Source organism: Onychostoma macrolepis, chromosome 09, assembly GCF_012432095.1.
Source record: "Onychostoma macrolepis isolate SWU-2019 chromosome 09, ASM1243209v1, whole genome shotgun sequence".
In the NCBI taxonomy this organism is placed as follows: domain Eukaryota; kingdom Metazoa; phylum Chordata; class Actinopteri; order Cypriniformes; family Cyprinidae; genus Onychostoma; species Onychostoma macrolepis.
In genome coordinates, this window is record NC_081163.1 from 11,259,249 (window position 1) to 11,280,357 (window position 21,109).

Here is a 21,109-nt window from a genome sequence, read left to right on the forward strand (position 1 = left end):
GCTGACCCTGACCTGCAGTCATTGTTCACAGAGCTTGGTATTCCCCTCGCAGCACGCTCCAGCCTCTGAAGGATGGCCTTTTAGGACCGGTGTTCAATTCAACTTCTCCCTTTTCCCCCCTCACATTCAATTTACCAAACCCCACAGGCTTTTTCTTAAGTTGCACTTTTCTTTCTACACAAGCTCACATTTAGGTTTGTGTACATGCGGTTTTACCCACGCCATCTTGCGTTGTACCTAAATTGCTCTTTGTTTGGTCCTAACTTGCCCTCCCTTTTAACTCATTTGACAGAAAAGCACTGTTTGACACAGATGGGACACCCTCTTAACCGAGAAAAACAAAATCTATCAATTATGGCTATGTTTTCTGAGTCAGTGAAGTGGAAGGGATTGTAATGGAAGGCTTCTGGGAATCCTGAGCACTGTGTATTGACAGATATTGATTGTCAGTTGCAGTTTGACCTAACGAGACACAGACATTTACTAATGCTTTTACATCTATTTTCAGCAAATATTAGTTAAACAAATATATAAGTTTTATATTTAAAATGATTTGGAATTTGGAGAACCAGTTCATTTCTGGCTGTAAAACTGTAATGTATGAGTGCTGTAGGTTTGCCGTAAGTTAGATATTATCAACAGTCCTATGAACGCAGTTTTGCGTATGGTTTGTTTTAGCAGAATTTGTATGCATAACTGTGGTATAATGTCATGGCAAATCTAACAAAGACTTGCTATCATGTCATTGATTGTTGTTATGGTATTGTTTCATGACTCTTTCATGGTCTTAGTATGCATATCACACTTTGATGTAGATCTGATACTGAGTGTGTCTCATCTTCTAATTGTGTTTTTGGTTTGGCTGAGTTATTGTTTGCTGCTGGGAGACAGTAACAGTTAGTGAGGAGGGATGAAATGGAGAGACATTTACAGAGAGGAAGTACCCTGTCTGACATCAGCTCTGTGTTTGTTTATTTGTCTGAGATATCTAGACCCTGACCCTGGAAGGTGTCAACACATTCAGCCACTGTCGCTGATTCAACTTGAAAGTGATGAATGCAGCCAAATTATGTATTAAGCAACTGTTTTCAGAATTGATAATTATAATAAAAAATTCTTAAGCACCAAATCAGATTATTAAAATGATTTCTGAAGACTGGAGTAATGGCTGATGAAAATGCAGCATTGTTATAAGGAATAAATGTAATTTTAAAATGTGTAAATATAAAAATCTTTTATTATGAACTGTAATAATATTTTACAATATTAATATTTTTACTATATTTTCGATCAAATAAATGCAGCTTTGGTGAGACTTTCAAAAGCAGTGTTTTATTGGTCTGTATCTATCTATCTATAAAATAATTGGTTACTTTTCAAAAAAACATGAAAAATTATGTCATCATCTTGTGTCGATTGTCTCATTGTTGGATTTGAAACTTTTTTGGGATGTCAAAAAAAGTTCTCAAACTGCATGTTTTATAAAACGGGACAATCTAAATCTGGGAAACTATGTTGAGGATCTGAGAGCTGTTGATTCGGTTTACAGAGTTGTACAAAAAAACGTCAAATAGTTCTTGAAGTATCGGTTACTTTGTGGTGCAGTAAAAGCATGCCACAGTAGGTAATATTTACACAGTTCATTGGAAATAAACAAGATTTACAGCTGCTGGTTTAATCTCTTTATTCATGCCACTGTTTAGAGCCAGAAAACGGCATCCTTTCACAGCCAACATTCTCAGCTACGAAATGGACTTACTGAAGAATTTCAAAGCAATGTGACCTCAGAGAAATCAAACAAACGTATTTAAAGTAGCGAGGAAGATCTTCATAGGAAAAGTATTCGGCATTCCCACTACGAGCTTGTTTAAGCCCTTTAATGAAATGCACTGTGCAGTGGGCCCGGACGGCTGCCTTCTTGACTGATGGAATCACTCATACCAAGAGATTAGTCAAATGCACACAGGGGCCTTGACCCCGAGAAGTGCCGTACGCTCTGCCCTTCACCATACCTGAAGTGAACATGCAACAGCAGGCACAGGGTCCTGTCTGAGCCTTTTTTTTTTTTACGGATCAGGGCAGGATGGCTGCACCATTCCGGCATCAGCCCCAGTCAGGAATGCTGAGCTAATCTTCAGGTACTGGAGCAAATTCCAGCCTTCACTTTCTTCTTTACAGGCCCTCACCATATAAGTAAACAAGCTAGAAGTTTTTGTAAGTGCTAGGGGTTTGATGAGCACTGTGTACCAAGATGACTGGAGAAATAATGTGCAGTTGTGCTTGAATATGGCCATCAAAATCAAAAAGTCAACAAGTCAAAAAGATTATGGAACTGTTTTGATGTTAAAATGTAGTTTGAGTGGCCCAATATTGACTGAATGATGGCATGAGTTTAAGGTAGGACAATGTTCTAAAATGATCAACCAGACAGTGGAGTGTTTAGGTATCCTCTTTGAATATATTTATATTGAAATATTGCCAATAACTATTTAAATTTCATCTAAAATCATTTATCCATCTAAAATCATGATTCAATGCCAGTGTTGTTGTTGTTTTTTTTCATGCAACTACGAACATTGTGTTCTTTGATTTGCGAACAAATTATTCTGAAGAATTGGTTCTTTTAATGATTTGGTAGAAAGATTCACAAACAACATTAAACATGCAAAAAACATTAAACATGCAGAGCTGTTATTGAGTTTACTGACTCCCTTATTCACCAGTAATTTTTTTCAGTTATGTCCAATTCAAAATGAACTGTGCTTCAGGTTTGTGATACTTACAATGGTCTATGTACTGAAAGGTTGTTCATACGCTGAAAAAAATGGGTATAGAAACAGTTTTATGTCAGAAATTTGCTAGTAAATTCAGCAAATCATTTCAAAGAAATTATACAGCAAGTAACTCATTGAATTAAATGTGAAAGTAGAAAACAGTACTCCAAAAATATTTGTTTCATTTACAACAGTGTATGGCAGTGTGTACTTAAAAATGCATATTTAAAACAGAAATATTCTTAGAAAACAGTGCTATTTCTGTGGCACAAACACAACCAAGGTTACTAGAGTGACAATTGTATTTTATATATATCAGTGCTGTCAATCGATTAAAAAATCTAATCATGGACTGTGATTAATCATGATTAATCACACATTTAAAATACTAGGATTTACCTGTAAATGTGTTGAAATAAAGAAATGCATGACAAACTAGTTTAAGGAAACAGAACCTTTCACACTTCCGCCAGGTATGAGACATAATCCTTATTATTCTTTTATCATTAATCTTTTGTTTTTATTCAGCCATTATCAGTCTTTATACTGGCAATAAAACGTTTTACCAAACCACATCGCTTCAATCCCAGTATACATTTACCCAACTATTATCAAAAGTATTTCTAAATAAATGCAACAAAACATTTTCTTGCGACCTCACGTGAAGTATTATGACAAAATGCATTATGAAGAAGAATTGGACCTGTTCTGCAGCTGCATTAGAGCTAATATTAGTATCATGCTTCATAAGACAATTTATGAGATTAATAGTACACTTTTACTCAGAACTCACTTCAAACCACCATTGAGTGTTTGTAATAACTTCCTTTTACGATCACATGTGGAATTTGGTCATTTACTGTTGTTAAAATATGCTATTTATAGCCTTTTATATTGCTGCACAAATTAGCATTTCAGATGTACACATTCAAGTCGAGAAAATCACATACAAATATTCTATCGTAATCGTGTGTTTATTATCTTATATAATCTATAGTGGCTGTTGTCATGTTTATTTCTGCTGCTCTGGCTGAAACTCACGTTGTTTGTGATGTTACAACCGCCTCTCCGTTCTTAAGTTTCCAGGGACACATTCCAAGTATAATACACATTAGTAAAAGGATCTATTTTTATTTTTATTTGTCTATATACACCATGGGCGGTCGTGGTACATTATAAAAGTAGCCCAAAAAAAAGCAACCCACGGCTCTGTGATTTTTTTCCGCGACTGTATTTTCAAAATAGCCCACTTGTGTCGCTGCCCTAGCAAAACACTGGTTCGCTGTACCCTCATCACACAATGATAGATGACCTTCTGCGCTGCGATGACGGGAAGAAGTTGGGGTCAAACCTTATCAAACGATTAGTTTGCGTTAAAAAAATATTAACGCGTTAAAACTTTTAATCGCATGGGTTAATGCGTTAATGTTGACACCCCTAATATACAGTGTATATATATATAATATGTAACATTCCTTCATCACCCCTTGAGCGATTTTGTCATTTTTTTTCTACTCAAAAAAATAATACTTTTGCTCCTAAATGTTTTATTTTAGGAGCCAGTGCCTCTTTCGTCATTATTTTTGTCTGGAATCTAGTTTTTTTTGTCTTGTGAGCTTGTCCATATTTTCATAAAGATGTCTGCAAGATTTGTTTCAAAAAATGGTGATTTGTTTACTTGTGTCTTTAGTGTTCCTGTCTTTAAAATGTAATTAGTCATAAGTGTGATTTATCCCTGCTGTAAACCTGACATTCTGTCCTAGAGCAGAGTGTCTGCATTTGTTCTGTACATCTTCCTGTTTGTTTACTGAAAGTAAAAAGAAGCCACAATGTTCCATATTCAGGGATACCATGGTGTAATCCTCCAAGTAAGCAGCAATGAAGGCATACATCCAGTGTGGAAGCCTTGGTCGCTATGGTCAGTTAGTGGTTAGAGTTCTTCACAGGCACTCTCTATGGTCTGCTGGCGCAGGCATGAGTAAATCCTGTTGGTGAGTCATGGGACTTTGCGGAAAGCTCCATTCCTTCCCTTATCTCCGTTGTTGTTGCCAGAGTCTTCATGTTTACAACTGGACAGCTGAACATCTGTTGTGACGAGTCCTCCACCCTTCTTTGTGAGACTGACTCACTCACTCAGAGGTTTCCTATCATGGTCTGAGTGAGTGGCTTTAGAAAGCAAAACAGAGAAGTATAGATGTGTTTTGTATTAGTTACAAACACACTTTTACATGTTTTTTAAATTGATTTTGTTGATGATGTGATGACTTGGCTAGAAGCTAAAGCATAGATTTTGGAGGTTAATATTTGTTTAGAAAATTTCTCTGGATTAGGGTGACCAGATTGTTATAGTCTCACACTGGGACACAGAGGGTGACCATTCACTAAAATAATTATAAGAATAAAAAAATTCTGATTATGCACTTTAATGTCATTTGTAAAGTCAGTCAACATTATTTAGGCCTATGTCATATTATAATACAAAATTCCACTTTGAAGAACTTTTATAATCCATGAGTTTGAATTCTTTCTTTCCATCCATCCATCCATCCATCAATCCATCCATAAGAACAGTAGCTTCAATGCTTTTTAAAATTTTAAAAAAGGCTTTAACAAAGGTGCATCGATGAGTTTGAAGTACGATGTTTGACAAAAAAGAGCAAATGGAAAAAGAGAGCACGACCTATGGCTATTATTAGATACAGACAGAAAGACAAATGTTGTGCGGAAAGATACACAATCTTCCAGCCTAGGATAAAGTCATTATGAACATTAATAATAATTTGGGACAAATATAATGTGGATTTTATGGTAAACTATGTAAGTGGCACTGTGGTGCAGCAATATTTGGAACATGGATCCACCGCGGACAGTCTTTAACTTTAAATTAATGTTCAGCTGAATGTACAAATCAAACTGGTATAGCTGAAATATCCACATAATAAAAAACAACACTGAAATAAGAGCGTGTGGTTTATCTGTCAATCAAATGTGCATGAAAGTTCCTTTACTACAGCAACAGCAGAGTTTTCTTTCAGAATCATCCTGGGTCCAATTCGATTAATATTAAAATAAAGTGATGCGTGATAAAGACACCCAGCACTCTGATGCTGATGTTGTTGGTTCACAAAATCATAATTGTGTAATTGTCTGTTAAACATATTAATAATAATAAAAAAATAAAAAAATTAATTAAAAAAAGCTGTGTATGAATTATAAACTTCAGGTGACATGAAACTGTCGTCAAAGGTCTATCAAAAATGCAAAAATGATTGGGTTGTTGGGTGCGGGGGTTGGGTTTATGTCCCCACCAATGTCAAAAGCAAACCTACGCCCTAGGTCAGGGATCCTCAAATCTGGCCCACAAGATCCACTTTCCTGCAAAGTTTAGCTCTAAGCCTAATCAAACACACCTGAGCATGCTAATCAGCGTCTTCAAGATCATTAGAAAAATCACTGGTAGGTGAGTTTGATCAGGGTTGGAGCTAAACTCTGCAGCAGATTGGCCCTCCAGGGAAAGATTTGAGGAACCCTGCCCTAGGTACTCTGTATCAGAAAATACCTTAAATGTTCATCACTAACTAACATGCAAAAGCATGAGTGTACGGAGTTATTATAGTTGCTATTTTTAAAAGGAGACATGCCTATAACATTCTAGAGGTTTTCCTACCTTCCATCCACATATCCCAAAGGCTCACTCCACCCTTAACATAACATTGCATCAGATAGATACCATGTATGGCTCCTCTCACACTCACACACATTACAGCAGCACAAACTTAGCATTTGGAGGCGTTGTCTGCTCTTTTTGCGAGTGTCTATGTGTCAGCACCGATAGTACAGGAAAAGGCCTGCTGCTCTCGAAGCACACACTGCATATCTTTCTCACTGGCTCTCAGGATGCAAACAGCTGTCCAACTTCCCAATCTAATCTTGACTCTGGCCTGGTACTCGGCCGCCTGACCGCTGGCCCTCACATCAGCTGATAACTGTGGTCAACATGAGGAAGTGGCTGAGATAACTGAGGGATTATTCAGTGCTTAAGTGCATTAGGTAAGATGTGTGGAATCCATGGTCATTACCTCAGTCAGGCGCATTTGAGCAATCCACACCCAATGCCACCTTTTTTGGGCAAATGGATCATGTCATCATTGTGGAATTGGAAAAAAACGCATTTTTGTTGAGCTTTGGTTGCTGTAGAGTGAGAAGAAAACAATCTGAATCACTGTGTTATTATGCCTCACCTTATTAATGAATAAACCGGCACAGGCCACACAACGAACAAGAATGTAACATTCAAAGGTAAACATTTCCTAAATAGAAACTGTTCTCTTGTTTTGTTGCACGTATGCCCTCTTCACAACATTCCTGTTTCTGTTTTCCCCCCATTAAATAGTTACCTGTGGTGTGGTTCTGGCACAGGCCTCTGGAATGTTCAGTATGCACCTGAAAAAGTCATCAATCAAAGTATTTACATTAAATAACACAATGGGATCCATATTAAAACAGAGGCTTTTGTTGGGTTGACTTGCCTGGTGGTAGATTACGGGCAAGCTTCCAATCTCACATAGAGCTGCCTTTGAGAGTGGAAAAAACTTAAGATGGTATCTCGAGCCAAGGCATCATCATCAGAGGCATCAGGGAACCGCACGCTGTGTGTGGTTCTCATTCCCTCTTTGACTCAGCACTCTGTGAAATTTATTTGAATCGGGTGATAACCGTAGCCTTTGACTTATGTTGTACCCCGAGGGAGAGTCCAAAGTCTGACGGATATCTAGTCCCGCAGAGGTCTAGCTCTCCGTTCTTTGATGCTGTGCTGTCCTTGGGTCGCTCGCTCCTGTCCAATAAACATCTTTTTGGTTTCGTTTTGTGTGTTGAATCCGATAATGGCAGAAAATAAACATTCTTTTAACATTGTTCATATCTCCAACTGGCAGTAAATGTTCCTCGTGCTTCTTACGTGTCAACAGTCATGATATGGCTTTGCTGATGTCTAACGATTATTGTTGATTATTTAAAGCAGCAACCAAGGAAAAGCCTGTTATTTCACATCCTGGTTTCATTACATTGCAAATGTAGAGTCTAACAGCTAATACCTTAGCTAAATCAATATCGCAGTCAGAATTATTGCGTACCGAAGATGTGCGTTCGTATTCACCCTCACGCTTGTGCAGTGAAGTTTGTTGGTTTTTGGTTTGTTGGTTGTTGCCTGAACAACAGACGCAAATAGTAAATACACACGTGGATTTCAAACATTTACAGATATAGTCATAGAATATAAGTTGGATGCTGTGGAAAACATGTTTCAAATGCATTAAAACAGCAAATCTGTCAAAGTGCAAGGCAAGTTGTTTTACTACAAGTTTGTTTGACGTGCTTACTACAAAGCATATTTATGTTCGGCTACTTGAGACTTGTACTTTTCTGTTATTTTCAGATGTGTTTTGTTCATCGATATAATTTGCAATGCATCATCTATTAGCAAGGTTTAAAATGCAGGTCTGTTACCATCCTATGTCCTATGAGGTAATGAAATATCAAATGAATTTTACTTTTTACAATGAAAAGCAGCCTGAAAACCTGTTGCAATTTCTCACACTTCAAAGAAAGATATTAAAAAAAAAAATCTAAACTAATTAAATATTTAAATATATATATATATATATATATATATATATATATATATATATATATTAACTGAGTGAAGTGTTGTCGAGACGACAGACATTTAAAAAGTCATGATTGTCTCAGATATGAATGCTCTGCATTCTGTTGTATTTTATTCTGTAATTTTTTAAAAACTATTATCTGTATTTTGATTTTTGTTGCGTTTATTTTGTGACACATACATCAGTTTTAATATTTATTTATTTTTGTCTGTGATATACAGGTGCATCTCAATAAATTAGAATGTCATGGAAAAGTTCATTTATTTCAGTAATTCAACTCAAATTGTGAAACTCGTGTATTAAATAAATTCAATGCACACAGACTGAAGATTGGTGGGTTTTTGTTAAATGTAAGCCAAAATCATCACAATGAAAAGAACCAAAGACTTAAACTACTTCAGTCTGTGTGCATTGAACTTATTTAATACACGAGTTTCACAATTTGAGTTGAATTACTGAAATAAATGAACTTTTCCATGACATTCTAATTTGAGATGCACCTGTAGATGCTGCAGACATGCCCATGTTTAGATGTACATTAGGGTTCCACATCTTCACACATTGTATGCTTATCTTTGGCTTCTTTTTCATATGCATACGAACAAACAATCATTTATATGTTTTTAGCTCTGTCTGAAGTGCAAAAAATAAAAAATAAAATAATTCTCTGCATGTTTTTCTTAATTAATTGACCAGTACATTTTACTTGTAGGAATGAATGTGTAATTGTGGCAACCAAGGTTAATTATCTCCCTTGTTGCTAACTGTATCTATCCACCTTTTTCTTCAAGGCGGAAGTAAGCCTATGGGTGAGACTTCCGGTTCATTACCCGCTATAGGTAAATAAAGAGGAGAATAACAACGTGCAGTAAACGGTAAAACTGTTTGCACTACAAACCAGTGTATTCATAATTAAGATAATACTTTAAAATAATATGATAAGACACAATAATTTTCAATATCAAGCAGCAAAACAAACTGTTTTGTACAGCTAAAATTAGCTGGACGCGGATGAGACCGGAAGTTAGACCCATAGAATTTACAAATGGCCGCGTCCATTTTTACGTCAAGAAAAAGGTGGATAGAATTGTGATTTATAGTGGCGCAGAGACTTGACAAATTAATAATGAAATTCATGCAGTCCTGTGTACAATGTAACATACTGAAGGATAATCTTGGAGGCACTGTAACCTGTCCTATGCGAGAGGTTCAACCAAAGATTCAGGGATTCATTCAGTTTAGGTCAGTCAACGCTTCATTTATAATTCACAGCTCAGGCCTTTATTAATGAGGCTTCATCCATGGGAAAGAAGGTCCGTAGTTGACCTGTCAAATATGCAGGCTTATATATGGCTCAGGACACATTTTGATGATGACATAATGCCTAATATTCCCTTCCATGTGGAACATTTCCTCAGTATGTATCTTGTATATTGACTCGGTCCACAACCATTAGCATAGAAGAGCATGTCAAGCCTGTGTGTGTATCTTTTCATCTGATCAGGTTGCCTCCTCTCTTTGTGTCTTTGTTTCTAGCTTCCTTTTAACCAATAGGTGTGTCACCCAAGAGCGACATTCCGCTACTCTTTCCACTGCCCTTCTCTCTTACACGTCTCTTCCGACATCAGTTTCTCCTCACAAAGGTCTTCTTTCTTCAATACGTGATGGAGACGGCAGCATCTTGAGACGCCCACACTCAGCATCGCTGTTTTGGTCGAATCATAAAATTCCCCCAAAGCCGAACAATGGAAAACAATGAGGCACCTGCTAAATAATGAGCCATCAGTCAGCCGTGATGAGCCACGCAGGCATGATGGCTGGCTTTAAAGTGGCCTGCGATGAATGTACAACCACACCTGAAATCCCCTCCAATGGAATTCCCCCTCTCACAAACACACAGTGTGCTCGGCGATCCAAATATGCCCTTATTTCCCCCCATATTTTCCTTGTGTTGTGAGATCAGAGAGTCGCAGGCCTTTGTCTGTGAACTTGAAGGCAGAGCCGTGCTGCAGTTTCACTTGTGCTCATCATTGTCACTATCACCGTCAGCGGTTTCAGTCCTTGCATGCACCACGTCACATGAATGCGAGGAGAAACTCTGCCTGGCTGAACAAAAGGCCAGCTGTTTGCTCTTGGCTCTGCTTTTAACTGCAGCGTACGCGAGGGGAATTACTCCCTAAGTACAAGTCGTCTTTCTGTCTTTCTTCCGCTCTCCAAAGGTTAAAATAATCCCATCCTTCAGAATGCTGCCTCGTTTAGCTCAGCCAATGGCCAGAGCAAAGCCAACGTCAACATCGTGTTCGACTGTGATGGATATGAATTGAGTTTTGGTTGCCAGACAGAGGGGTAAGGGGTGATTGACTGTGTGCCCTTTTCATGCCTTACACTGTAATATCAGCTCTTTCACAGTGGCGACTCTCTCCTAGGTTCCCTATAGAGGTGACCCTCGTTGATCCCTGATCCCCCAGCCGGTACTAGGTAGAACCATGGCACAAATGGAAGCTTTGTGGGCTTGAATGTACGCTAGTGCTCAAGGAGTCAAGGGGTCAATGTGGAGGGGAGGAGGGAGGTGGAGAGTGACAAACCTTAGGTTGTTTCCCTGTGGAGTAAAATGTGTTTCCTTCGACCGTGACGGTTGGGAATGATCTTTTTGTTTAATTATCCATTTTAGAATCAGGTTTGAGCTTTAAAGGCCAAGTCGAAATCTATTTAGTTTTTTTTTTTTTTTTAAGTCTGTAATAGCATAGGTGTGCAGACGTTGGAGGATTGCCAGATTAATGAACTTTCTGCTCATTGGGCCACTCAAGCATGCTTTCATGTTCTCAAGTCTTTTTACCCGGGCCTGTAATCCCCCTCCGAGAATTCACAGGCCTCGTGCAGGTCAATTCTAGGGTCAAAATTTTATGCAGCATTTAAACTTGATGTAAAAAGGGGGAAGAATAATCAGTTTTAGTTTTGTTTATATTCTCTCAAGCCTGCATACTTTTTGTCTCCCATGCATTCAAAGTCTAAATTCTGCTTCTGCTAAGTGCAGTTTCTGTGATAATAAATTGCATGTTTTTCACATTTTCCGAATAATAAAAAGTATTTAAAAAATATACACTAGCATTTAAATTTTGGGGGGTGATTAGAAGTTGTATTATTTTGATAGAAATCTTTTATGCTTACCAAGGCTGCATTTATTTGATCAAAAATACCATAAAGGCAGCAACATTGTGAAATATTTTTACAATTTAAAATAACAATATTTTATTTTCAGTATTAATATATTTTAAAATGTCATTTCTATTTTTAGGATTATTTGATGTTCAAAAGAAATTTTTGTAACAATGTAAAAAGCCTTTACTCTAATTTGATCATTTTAATGCCTCTTTGCTTAATAAAAGTATTTATTTCTTTAAAAAAATATGGTGTCATACATTTTTATTTAAAAAATCATGCTATATATTAGCGCAGAAACTATGTGTTGTTGTACTTGCTAAGAAACAGCATGTAGGCCTAGATTTCAAGTGCATGTGAACCAAGTAGAACCATATGTGGGCTTATGAAATTATAAGTAATTCTTGCCTATAATAATGGCCATTTTAATGATGAATTATGCCAGGTATGTGTCTATATGTTGTTTTACATTCGATTTAGTCACCATAAATCTTTTGACACCTGTTAACCTCAGATGGTGTGTACAGATTGTATTGTATGTGTTTTGTCATGTGAGATGTTTTCTTAACTTGTGTGTGTGGCTTCACGAGTTTGCCTGCAGCGTAGCTATGGTGTCATTAACATTCCAGCAGTCATGGCGGCACCGTTAACACTCCGCTACATGACGAGACAGCTCTGCCTGTACCTCTCTACCTGTTCCACTTTCTATCCGAACGTCTCTCGTAATATTTTCTCACACCCAAACACCCACCTATACAAACAAATACATATATACACATACCAACCTCAATAACTAAGAAACTAAAACCGGAATATTTATTTTTGTTACATGTGGGGGTGTCACTTCTGACTCATATCATTCTTGTGCTGTCATTTAAAGAAGACTTCTACAAACATGTCATTTTTCACACCACTTTATCTGTCTTTCTTGACAGATGCAAGACAGGAACACTTCAGGTAATTATCTGTTTTATGTGGTATGTTTTGGAAAGCGCTTGTTTTGCAGTGTTGTACTAGGATTCGGCTAAAACGCCCAGACCGTTGGTAGGTGTGCTGGCCTGGCTCTCTCTGTTTGCCTAAGGGATCTTACTGTTTTGCATCTATACCTCTAGGGTTCAGAAAAGGCAGTGCATGTTGATAGTGCTTCTAGGGGACCCACTCTGATGTAATCAGTCTCTGTGCCTACATGTTGTGCAGTGAGAGCCCTCTTGCCTCTTGAGCCAAGAATGTACTAAGAATGACAAATATTGAAACCATGGAGCGCAGTCATTACATTTATGTGCGACGTGTTACCTTGTGTATATATAAATATATTCTCATGCTATTTCGGTTTGTTGATCGATATCTCTGTGTTGCAGGTATTGTCTTAACCAAGCAACTTTTGCAGGCTTTGCAGAACACTGAATAGAACTGCAGCGGTTACAGGACTGCTTGTAATAGTAACTAGTCTTGTAATCATATACAGACTAACTTGGGTAACACTTTAGTATAGGGATCGATTCTCACTATTAACTAGTTGCTTATTAGCATGCCTGTTATTAACATAAGTTATAAAACACATATTCTGCATGACCAGATTCTACATACCTAATCCTACACAATAGTAAAATTTAAGAACTGCATTACTATTAATTAGGATTTATTGAGGTAAAAGTCATAGCTAATAGCGAGAATTGGACTTTGACCATAAATTGTATGTTCTTTTAAATGTATGCAAGAGTGGGACTGTCAGTGAACAGTCTGTGTTATAGTTTTGACACTTTTAAAAGCAACTGGCTCACAAGGATGCAAAGTAAGAATTTATTTTTAAAGTTACAAAATATTTAAGAAAGAATATTTTTATTTTACATAATCTGTACAGAGATGACATCTGTTTAACTAAATGACTTTGAAACAAGCTAAGAAATAACTCTTATTAAATAGAAGACTGGAAAATTAAAGACAGGAAGAGATTGTGTTTCATCGGTTTGCTGTACATAGTATAAAAAAATTAGACAGAGCTACAAATGGAATCCATAATGTTGTACCCTGATTATTAGGCCTCTTGAGAAGTATCAATAATTATTTTACAAATATTGGAATGGCCTTGCCACCTTATTATAATAGCTAAAATATTGGCCTCTTTGGTACAATTAATTAGGTACAATACATTTTTTCACAAAATTCAGTTTTACTACAAAAATAACATTTTCAATGGCAGTTTTTTTTTTTTGTCTTTTTTGTCTTTTAACTAATCCCGCAACTTTTCAGTGCAAACATCGTAACAATCATCCGCTTTGGAAAGCAAGCGAAAGATCACATTTCAAGTATTGATAAAGAGTTAAAGACAAGCAGAAATAAGAATTCAGTTTGTTTGACATAGTTCAGGATTATTATACATTGCATAGTTCGTGCGGCACTTTATATTAAAAGGACTATGGGCAAGGGTAGGTCCACCTCTATGTACCCTTTTGAAGGCTTTGCAATATGCAAGTGCTTTAAATTGTGCATTTCGAGAGTTTTCGCAAGTGCTGTACTCCCTGTAAACCAGCTGGACAGAATAGAAGCGGCTCCGCGGAACGCACACCACTGCGAGCGTTTGTCAGCCATTGAAGTGTGCAGATGAAGGAAGCAGTGAAGTTTACGCTGTACCGGTTAGACCTCAAGATCTAGTTATGCAGTCTGCTGCAGTCAAGACATGCACAAATAAGTAGAACGGCAGAAGTGGTTTTAGTTTCAAGATGTTCTTGTCCAGAGGTGCTTACAGTTCGAGTAGAAGCCTCACAATGGATTTAAAAATGCCGCAGACAACTGGAGTCACTGCTGTGGGAATGCCTCTGGGAACGACTGGGAACATGACACACACTGATTTGGAAATCTCCACATCAGCTGGAATGATTGGTCATATTGTCTTAAACAAGCTGTTGAAGTGCTGGTGTTCTGAAGTAGGAGATATGTCAGTGCTTGTACAACAATCTCTAAGTACTTATGTTAAAGGGTGACACCAGTTTGTCTCCTTTTTGCTGTTGGAGAGGAAAAGTATTGAGCCATTTTTTTTAAGTCTAGAAATGGCAAACTAGAGATAAACCAGTGTTCCCTTTCCCTTATCATCCCAAAGCCTTTTTGTTCATTAGAAGGACCCACCTGTCATACATCTGATGATCTACCGCTTGATGCACACACACACACAAATGTGTGTGTGATTGTACTTTGTGAGTGCACAAATATTAACACAATCTATATGCATGTGGTTCAGAAAGACCATAAATATGACTGTCACTGCTTTTATATTATGTCCTAACGTGGACTTTACTCAGGCACAGCCACACTCCTCCACGATCATGTTAGGCACGTCACGCTTGACGATGTTGTACTCATCATCGAAATAGAGCATGGACATGGTGCTGAGTTTGGTGGGTATGCAGCAGGAGTTGACCGAACCAGGACTCATGCCTCTCATGCGGTACTGGTTAACAACTGCCGTGTGAAATGATGAGGCAGAGCCCGGAACACCTGCCATGTAAGCTGGGCAGCTGCCTTCACAGTAGTTCCCGTAGTACCCTGCTGGCGCGATGATCCAGTCGTTCCAGCCAATGAGCCGGAAGTCAATGTAAAACTGCTGTCGGCAGCACAAACCGCCATTGGTGCCGTCGCACTCCAGGCCTCGCTTTCGGATGCGGTGCTTGCCGTCTGCTTGCTGGGCGCGGACCACCAGGAATGGACGGTGTGAGGGATCGCTTGGGTCCACCAGGATGGGCAGAACGTTGGCGGCCTCGCAGCCCTCGCAGTGGATGTCGAGGTCTTGTCGGCGACCCCCTTTTGCAAGCATTTCCCGCACTGCCTCGGACACGGGGAAGGTGTGCCAGCCACTGCGTTTCAACTCCACACGTTTTTCCATCATGGGCCAGTGCACATTCTGCCCTCCGGGCTCATAGGAGTGCACCCTCACCGTCACCTTCCGCCGCAGTCCTTTCTCCTGAGTACCTGGCAACAGCTTGAAGTACAGCCAAAGGTTTGCCTGCAACACGTAGAGGTTCTGATTTCCCTCATTGGAAATCAGGAAGTAGAGGCTGGACTTTGACGGAGTCACATCGTCTGTAAGAGACCAAACAAGTTTGTTAATTCTCAAGTAGTGACTCTTTCTTACAAAATAAGCTTGTTTATGTCTTTTCTCAGCACAAACAGGTCATGATTCTGCTGACGGCTACCTCTCCTTGGCCACATTCATTGACATAAACAACTTAACTTTTCCAGATAGACTAGATGCCACAGTTCTGGGCCCAAGTCCAGTTGGACTCATGGTTTGGGCTGAAGATGCTGGGCTGGGTGGAAGGGTGGGGGGGTCGGACGTGGGCCTTGCCCCAGGGGGTTCATTGAGTTCACAGGGAGTACTGTGAAAACCCAGAGCTTCTGGAGCCGAAAGACTGACAACACAATGCATTGCAAGAGGTATTAGGAGACTGCTGTGGCACAGCCTAGCATTGAGCGTGTGCCCTTCAAATGAAATGCATGATGAGGCATTTACATCACACTGGCCACTTTCTAAATACAACTGTGTAGCGAATTGTATTTAGAAAGTCCAAGATACAGAGCTTTTTTGCTGTTGTAATTTGATTGTAAAGATTTTTTGACCACCCAGAAAATGAGAGAAATTGACTTGTGATGCTGAAAGTTCACATGAGTCATATTCACCGTCATCCTGATTGGAATGCCAGAGCTGTTTAATATTGGCAGGTTTTGAAATTGTAAAACCATGTTTGCCAACAGATTAGTTTGGTTTAATGTCAACAACTTGGTACAAAGGGTGGCTTCTTCAGTTGACAGCCTGACCTCACATACAGTAGTAGTCACATATGCACTCTCTCTATACTTGAAAGCATGTTCAAAGCTACAAATCAATCAGTAAAAATCTGCATCATACAGTATGCTGTCAACTTTTAAAATGTTGTTATAGTTATTCTAGCTGTATAATATTGTTAGCTAGTGAATCCATCTACATGACTTTTCTGGTGAAGGTGTTTGACAAAAAAATCTGGTTATGCTAGTTAAGATACCTAGTAGAAACCAGCATTCACACACACACATGCTGGTGATAAGCAGTGCTGTTTTTTTTTTGTTTTTTTTAAACAAGGCTGTCAAGACTCGTTTTGCTGGGAACCCAGCCCTTTATATCCCTCAGTGCAGACACACAGTCAAAGTTCATCAGTGACAGAGAATTAAGCCCTGGAGAGGTGTCAGGTGTGAACAAGTATGTCCTATGATGATAGGGAACACGTTCACTGACCTGATTACTCCACCATTTTACCTCGTTACCTGCCTTTATATGCCCCCTGGATACAAATATACTTGTATGGCCATGTGCTCAAGTGTTTCAGAACCTGTCTCAACAGCTCCTGCTTAAAGTGAATCTAGTAAAACAAGGCTTTGTCCACTCTGCATATTCCAAGGCTGTGCGAACAGGTAGAGGAGATGTTGTCAGTGCGGTGGCATACTTTATCCCCATAAATATCAACACTTACCTACATCAGAATTCTTTCAACATATTTGCATAACAATAAATGATTTGTGGAACACTTCAAAATCTTATAAGATTTTATATCTGACTATTTTGAATTTGTTTAGCTTGCTTGCTTCTCCTGCATCCTGTGGTTCCCTGTGCAAAGGTATGCAACCTGACAAATATTCATTTCAGCCATGCATACAGTCAAGGTATTTTTAGTTTGCTGAAATTTTTATTTTGTTATCCTGTCAAACAGAGCATGGGCAAATGCACTTTTGGCAAAATGGGCGTTAGCTTTGTTTCTGTAGATAGCTCTCATGCTTTAAATGCTTAATGTGAACTGCTTGTCGAAGATCAATAAGATCAAGACCATGGCATGCTGCCTGATTAGATTTTGACTGTCTGCCAATCAGTTAGCACTACAGGCTCTAATTTCCTTGCTTGGATCGAATGTCAAAAAACAAAGATTTTCTAAAGAGATCAATTTGGCTCTTTGACCTTATGGACACTGTGCCATGCTGAATAATGTCTAATAATGAAGTCTTAATACCCCGTGCTGAACTGGTCCTGAAGAGTTCAGCGAGTCCGAATGGTTACGCTGACAAATGAGAAGCGAGCATCAACCGCTCCGCTCCTGTGGCTACGGGACACCAAATACTTCTGAAATGGCCCATAGGACAGTGTCAATAGAGACCTGAAATTGGCAGCCGTCCTCTCCTGTACCTTGGCAGCCCTCTTCTCATTGCTCTCCTAAAGCATGGAGCGAGATAGGAGCCACCTTCTGGCTTGTGGTCATACCGCATAACAGCAGGGAAGAGCATGCAACATGTGAGGCAACCCAATTGCCTGCAGCTGCAGTGATTTGCACATTGCATACCTCACAAATTCCTCTTTTTGTACCTCTGAGCAGAATTGATCTAGGGTTGTCCTAATGCTATGCCCTGGCTGGCAGCCTTCACTTGAGGGGTTAGCGCCAGCTGGCCTTGAGGCAGATGGGGGGTTCGGAGAGCCAGTTTCATGATGCATTGCTGCTCACTGGTTCAAAGGTGTCGTGAATAATAGGGGACACTGCAAAGAGGCCTGATCGAGCTTTGATATATGAAATGCATTTTCAGAGCAGGATATAAGGCGGCCATCCCCCCACCCCAGCCACTCTGTCACCCACAACGACTCAAATGTCTCATGCATTATTCTGAGTGATTTCTTTTGTTTTCTATTGTTGTTTTTGTTCCCAATGTTGACATATTGGGTTTAGCAAGAACGCACAGTACTCTCTCAATAATTGCCTTCTTTTGTTGCTCTGTCATGAGTGCGTTCAGATCATTCTTATTGGAGCAAGAAGTTCGGATATTGTCCAAGCTAATTGTGCTGCACAGTGTGCGAGACTAGAAGATAAAGAAGCCAGTTTTACAAGCTTAAATGTGTGTCAAACCGAGATATTGGAAAATTGGAAAATAATTCTAAAAAAAAGCAATTAAAATGTTTGCATATCTACATATCAACTATCCTTCCTGATAATTATGATAGATTATGATTGTCTATATAAAAATCTGGATTAAGGAACACTATGTAACTAGTTGCTTATTAGCACATAGTAATTTCTTATTCTGCATGACCATATTCTAGATATATTTCTTCTATTAATGTCATTTTGCTCATGCAAACTTACATTGATTGCTTAATGACACCATTAAAAACGTGCAGAATGTTATCCATGTTTATTTCCATACGTTCTCCTGCAAATTGAACTGTACCATAGATTTATAATTGATGAACTGGTTAATAAAATCAAACCCAGAGTTTCATCACTTCCCACCCTTTCTGACCAATGAATTTTCATGACTTACTCCAGCGTTCGGGGTTGCTGCATAAGTATTGTAAAAAAAGAAAGAATTTGCATTCATTATATTTCTATTACTTTTTTCAGACATCATATTTCCAGTTTGTTCATGACCATGGGAAACCTGTAGTCACTTCAAAGAAATGTATACTTCAATAAAAGGCATTCATTTTTATTGGTTTTAACAAAAGATTTTATGGCTGTATTGTCTGTTAAAAGGCGTGATAATGTTCTTGCCCTCTTATTAACGAATTATCTGTAATACTTTGATTGCCATGTTTTTGATGCTCTCTTGGCGTTCCCGGGAAAGTTCTGGGATTTTAACTGCCTCAACACCCACCTAGCAAAGGTCATAATTTGACAAATTACTTATTATTTTCTGTCAGCATATCTAATTATATGTTAAGAGAGGGTCATGTGTTCTAATTGCTCCAGTTACATAATACAAATATCAGGTCTCATTAACCCTCAAAGACCCACTGTAGCAAAACTGCAACACTTGTTGGAAACAAATCAGTAATATTCTGTACTGTAACTAACTGTCACATCCGCAGGAAGAACTTTGGCTTTATATACATCAAACCTAAAGATATGCATAAATAGTGCAAAACGTGGAACTGGATAATATGTAAAGCTTTTCAAACCAGTCATTTATGAAGTCCCCTCTCTGTTCGGATGCTGCCTATGAAGGCAGTGGGCAGCAAAGCATCTCAATAGGTTTGAGATGTATGTCACAGCTTACTAAAGTCACACAAGTTAGTGATCGTTTACAAAGTATTTGACCTGTAAATTAAATATTTGACTTGCAATATTTGTACATTCTGTAAATTCCAAACATGGTTTGTGATAAATACACACCCCAAAAATAAGGTACTCCCTAAATTTAAGTTAAAGCCAAGAAATGTAAATCATTTGTACTTGTACACTTAAAACTGTAGTGACATTATGCAGGTTTGAGATGTTCCAAAATATGAAATATGCTTAAATATCATTGTTTTTTTAACTAATAAAATGCATAATGTCAACATTTCTGGGATATTCTAGACCTTGTACACACCTGACTCGGCGAAACTGATTATTTCCGACGTTTCTTCTTGCACCTCGTTGTGGGCAGCATGTCCATCCAAGTTGGGAATTTCAACCCTCCCGTCCTCCCGAACTTTACCCGCGTGAAGTTTGCGCAGCGCCGTTACCATGGCAGCTTTGGGAATGGGATGAGTGATATTTGGTCTCTCTCTCATCTGCAGTCGGTTCAATATGTGCCTTTTAACCGCCTCCAGAAAGTCTGTGTCCATTCGCCCCGAATCATCCGGATGCCCGAGTCCGCAAGAGGCACACTGAGACTCCTGAGACACAGTCTCAGCTCCCAGACTACACTGAACTGAGAGTATGCAAGCCATTAAACAGGTTACAGAGAGGATGGAAAAACTCATTTTCTTAAATAACGTGTCCATACAACAAACAAATCAGTTCATGAATTCCTACCGTAAAACAATTTGACCTATAAACAGGACAGAGTTGTACTTCCAACAACCTCCTTTGATAGATGCCCATTCATCATCATGCTCGCGGTCACTTTTGTGAGACGTTCACAGAAAGTGTGTGTTTTATCGCCCGGTAAACACATTGAGTAATAATGAGGGCTAGTCGCGAAAAGGTCAGTCTTAATTGACGCTAGTTAAAAGCGCGAAAGTGTCTCATCTCCAAGGGAACTGACAAATTGACGCGCGTAAAGAATCAAAACAAACCGGTCACTAATCTTGTATTCCTTTTAAAGGTCAGTGTAGTCAAAAAAAAAATCTTTCTTGTTTGAAGACAAAATTTCACTCTTTGTCTTTCCACCGGATATCAATAGCTCGTGCTCCTCTTCTCTCAGTAACAGTGTTGTGAATTGTGTAAGTTCTTGCGTATTTCTTCAGGCTCGGGAGGGATGTTGTCCTTTAGTCTTTTCTCTCGTGTAATCACGACACTAAAGCACCTCGCGCTGAAACTTTTTTATACTTCAAACCACGTGGGACGCTCGACCAACTGCGAGCGAGAGATTATGCGCTAAAACAGGTTACGCTCACAGAGCCGCATCAGTCCAAAAAGAGCGAGCATGACCGCTGGATCTTTGTGTGACACGTAAGAGCCATTCACCTCAACTTTTCATTGTGAAAATACAAGACTGCAGGGCTTTCATAAAATCTGT

General features: G+C 38.8%; 1 protein-coding gene across 2 annotated transcripts; it reads right to left on the reverse strand.

Moving 5' to 3' along the window:
* Window positions 1-13,385: 13,385 nt before the first annotated feature.
* On the reverse strand, window positions 13,386-21,014 carry inhbb (inhibin subunit beta B). 2 transcript variants are annotated; one of them, XM_058786889.1, is made up of 3 exons: window positions 20,404-21,013; window positions 19,976-20,299; window positions 13,386-15,673 (listed from the first exon to the last, which is right to left on the reverse strand). In XM_058786889.1, exons 2-3 carry the CDS (start codon window positions 20,211-20,213, stop codon window positions 14,892-14,894), a joined length of 1,020 nt encoding a protein of 339 aa, XP_058642872.1. In that variant the 5' UTR covers window positions 20,214-20,299; window positions 20,404-21,013; the 3' UTR covers window positions 13,386-14,891. The 2 variants fall into 2 exon arrangements, with proteins under 2 accessions (XP_058642872.1, XP_058642871.1); XM_058786888.1 differs by having other exon boundaries at window positions 19,976-21,014.
* Window positions 21,015-21,109: the final 95 nt, after the last annotated feature.

What these genes read in the sequence shown, in the direction of transcription:
- inhbb (XM_058786888.1), bottom strand. Translation starts at nt 20,372, where the DNA reads ATGGACACGTTATTTAAGAAAATGAGTTTTTCCATCCTCTCTGTAACC. An exon ending in AATCAGTTTCGCCGAGTCAG is followed by an intron (nt 15,674 to 19,975) that starts GTGTGTACAAGG and finishes GGTCTCTTACAG; the next exon opens with ACGATGTGACTCCGTCAAAG.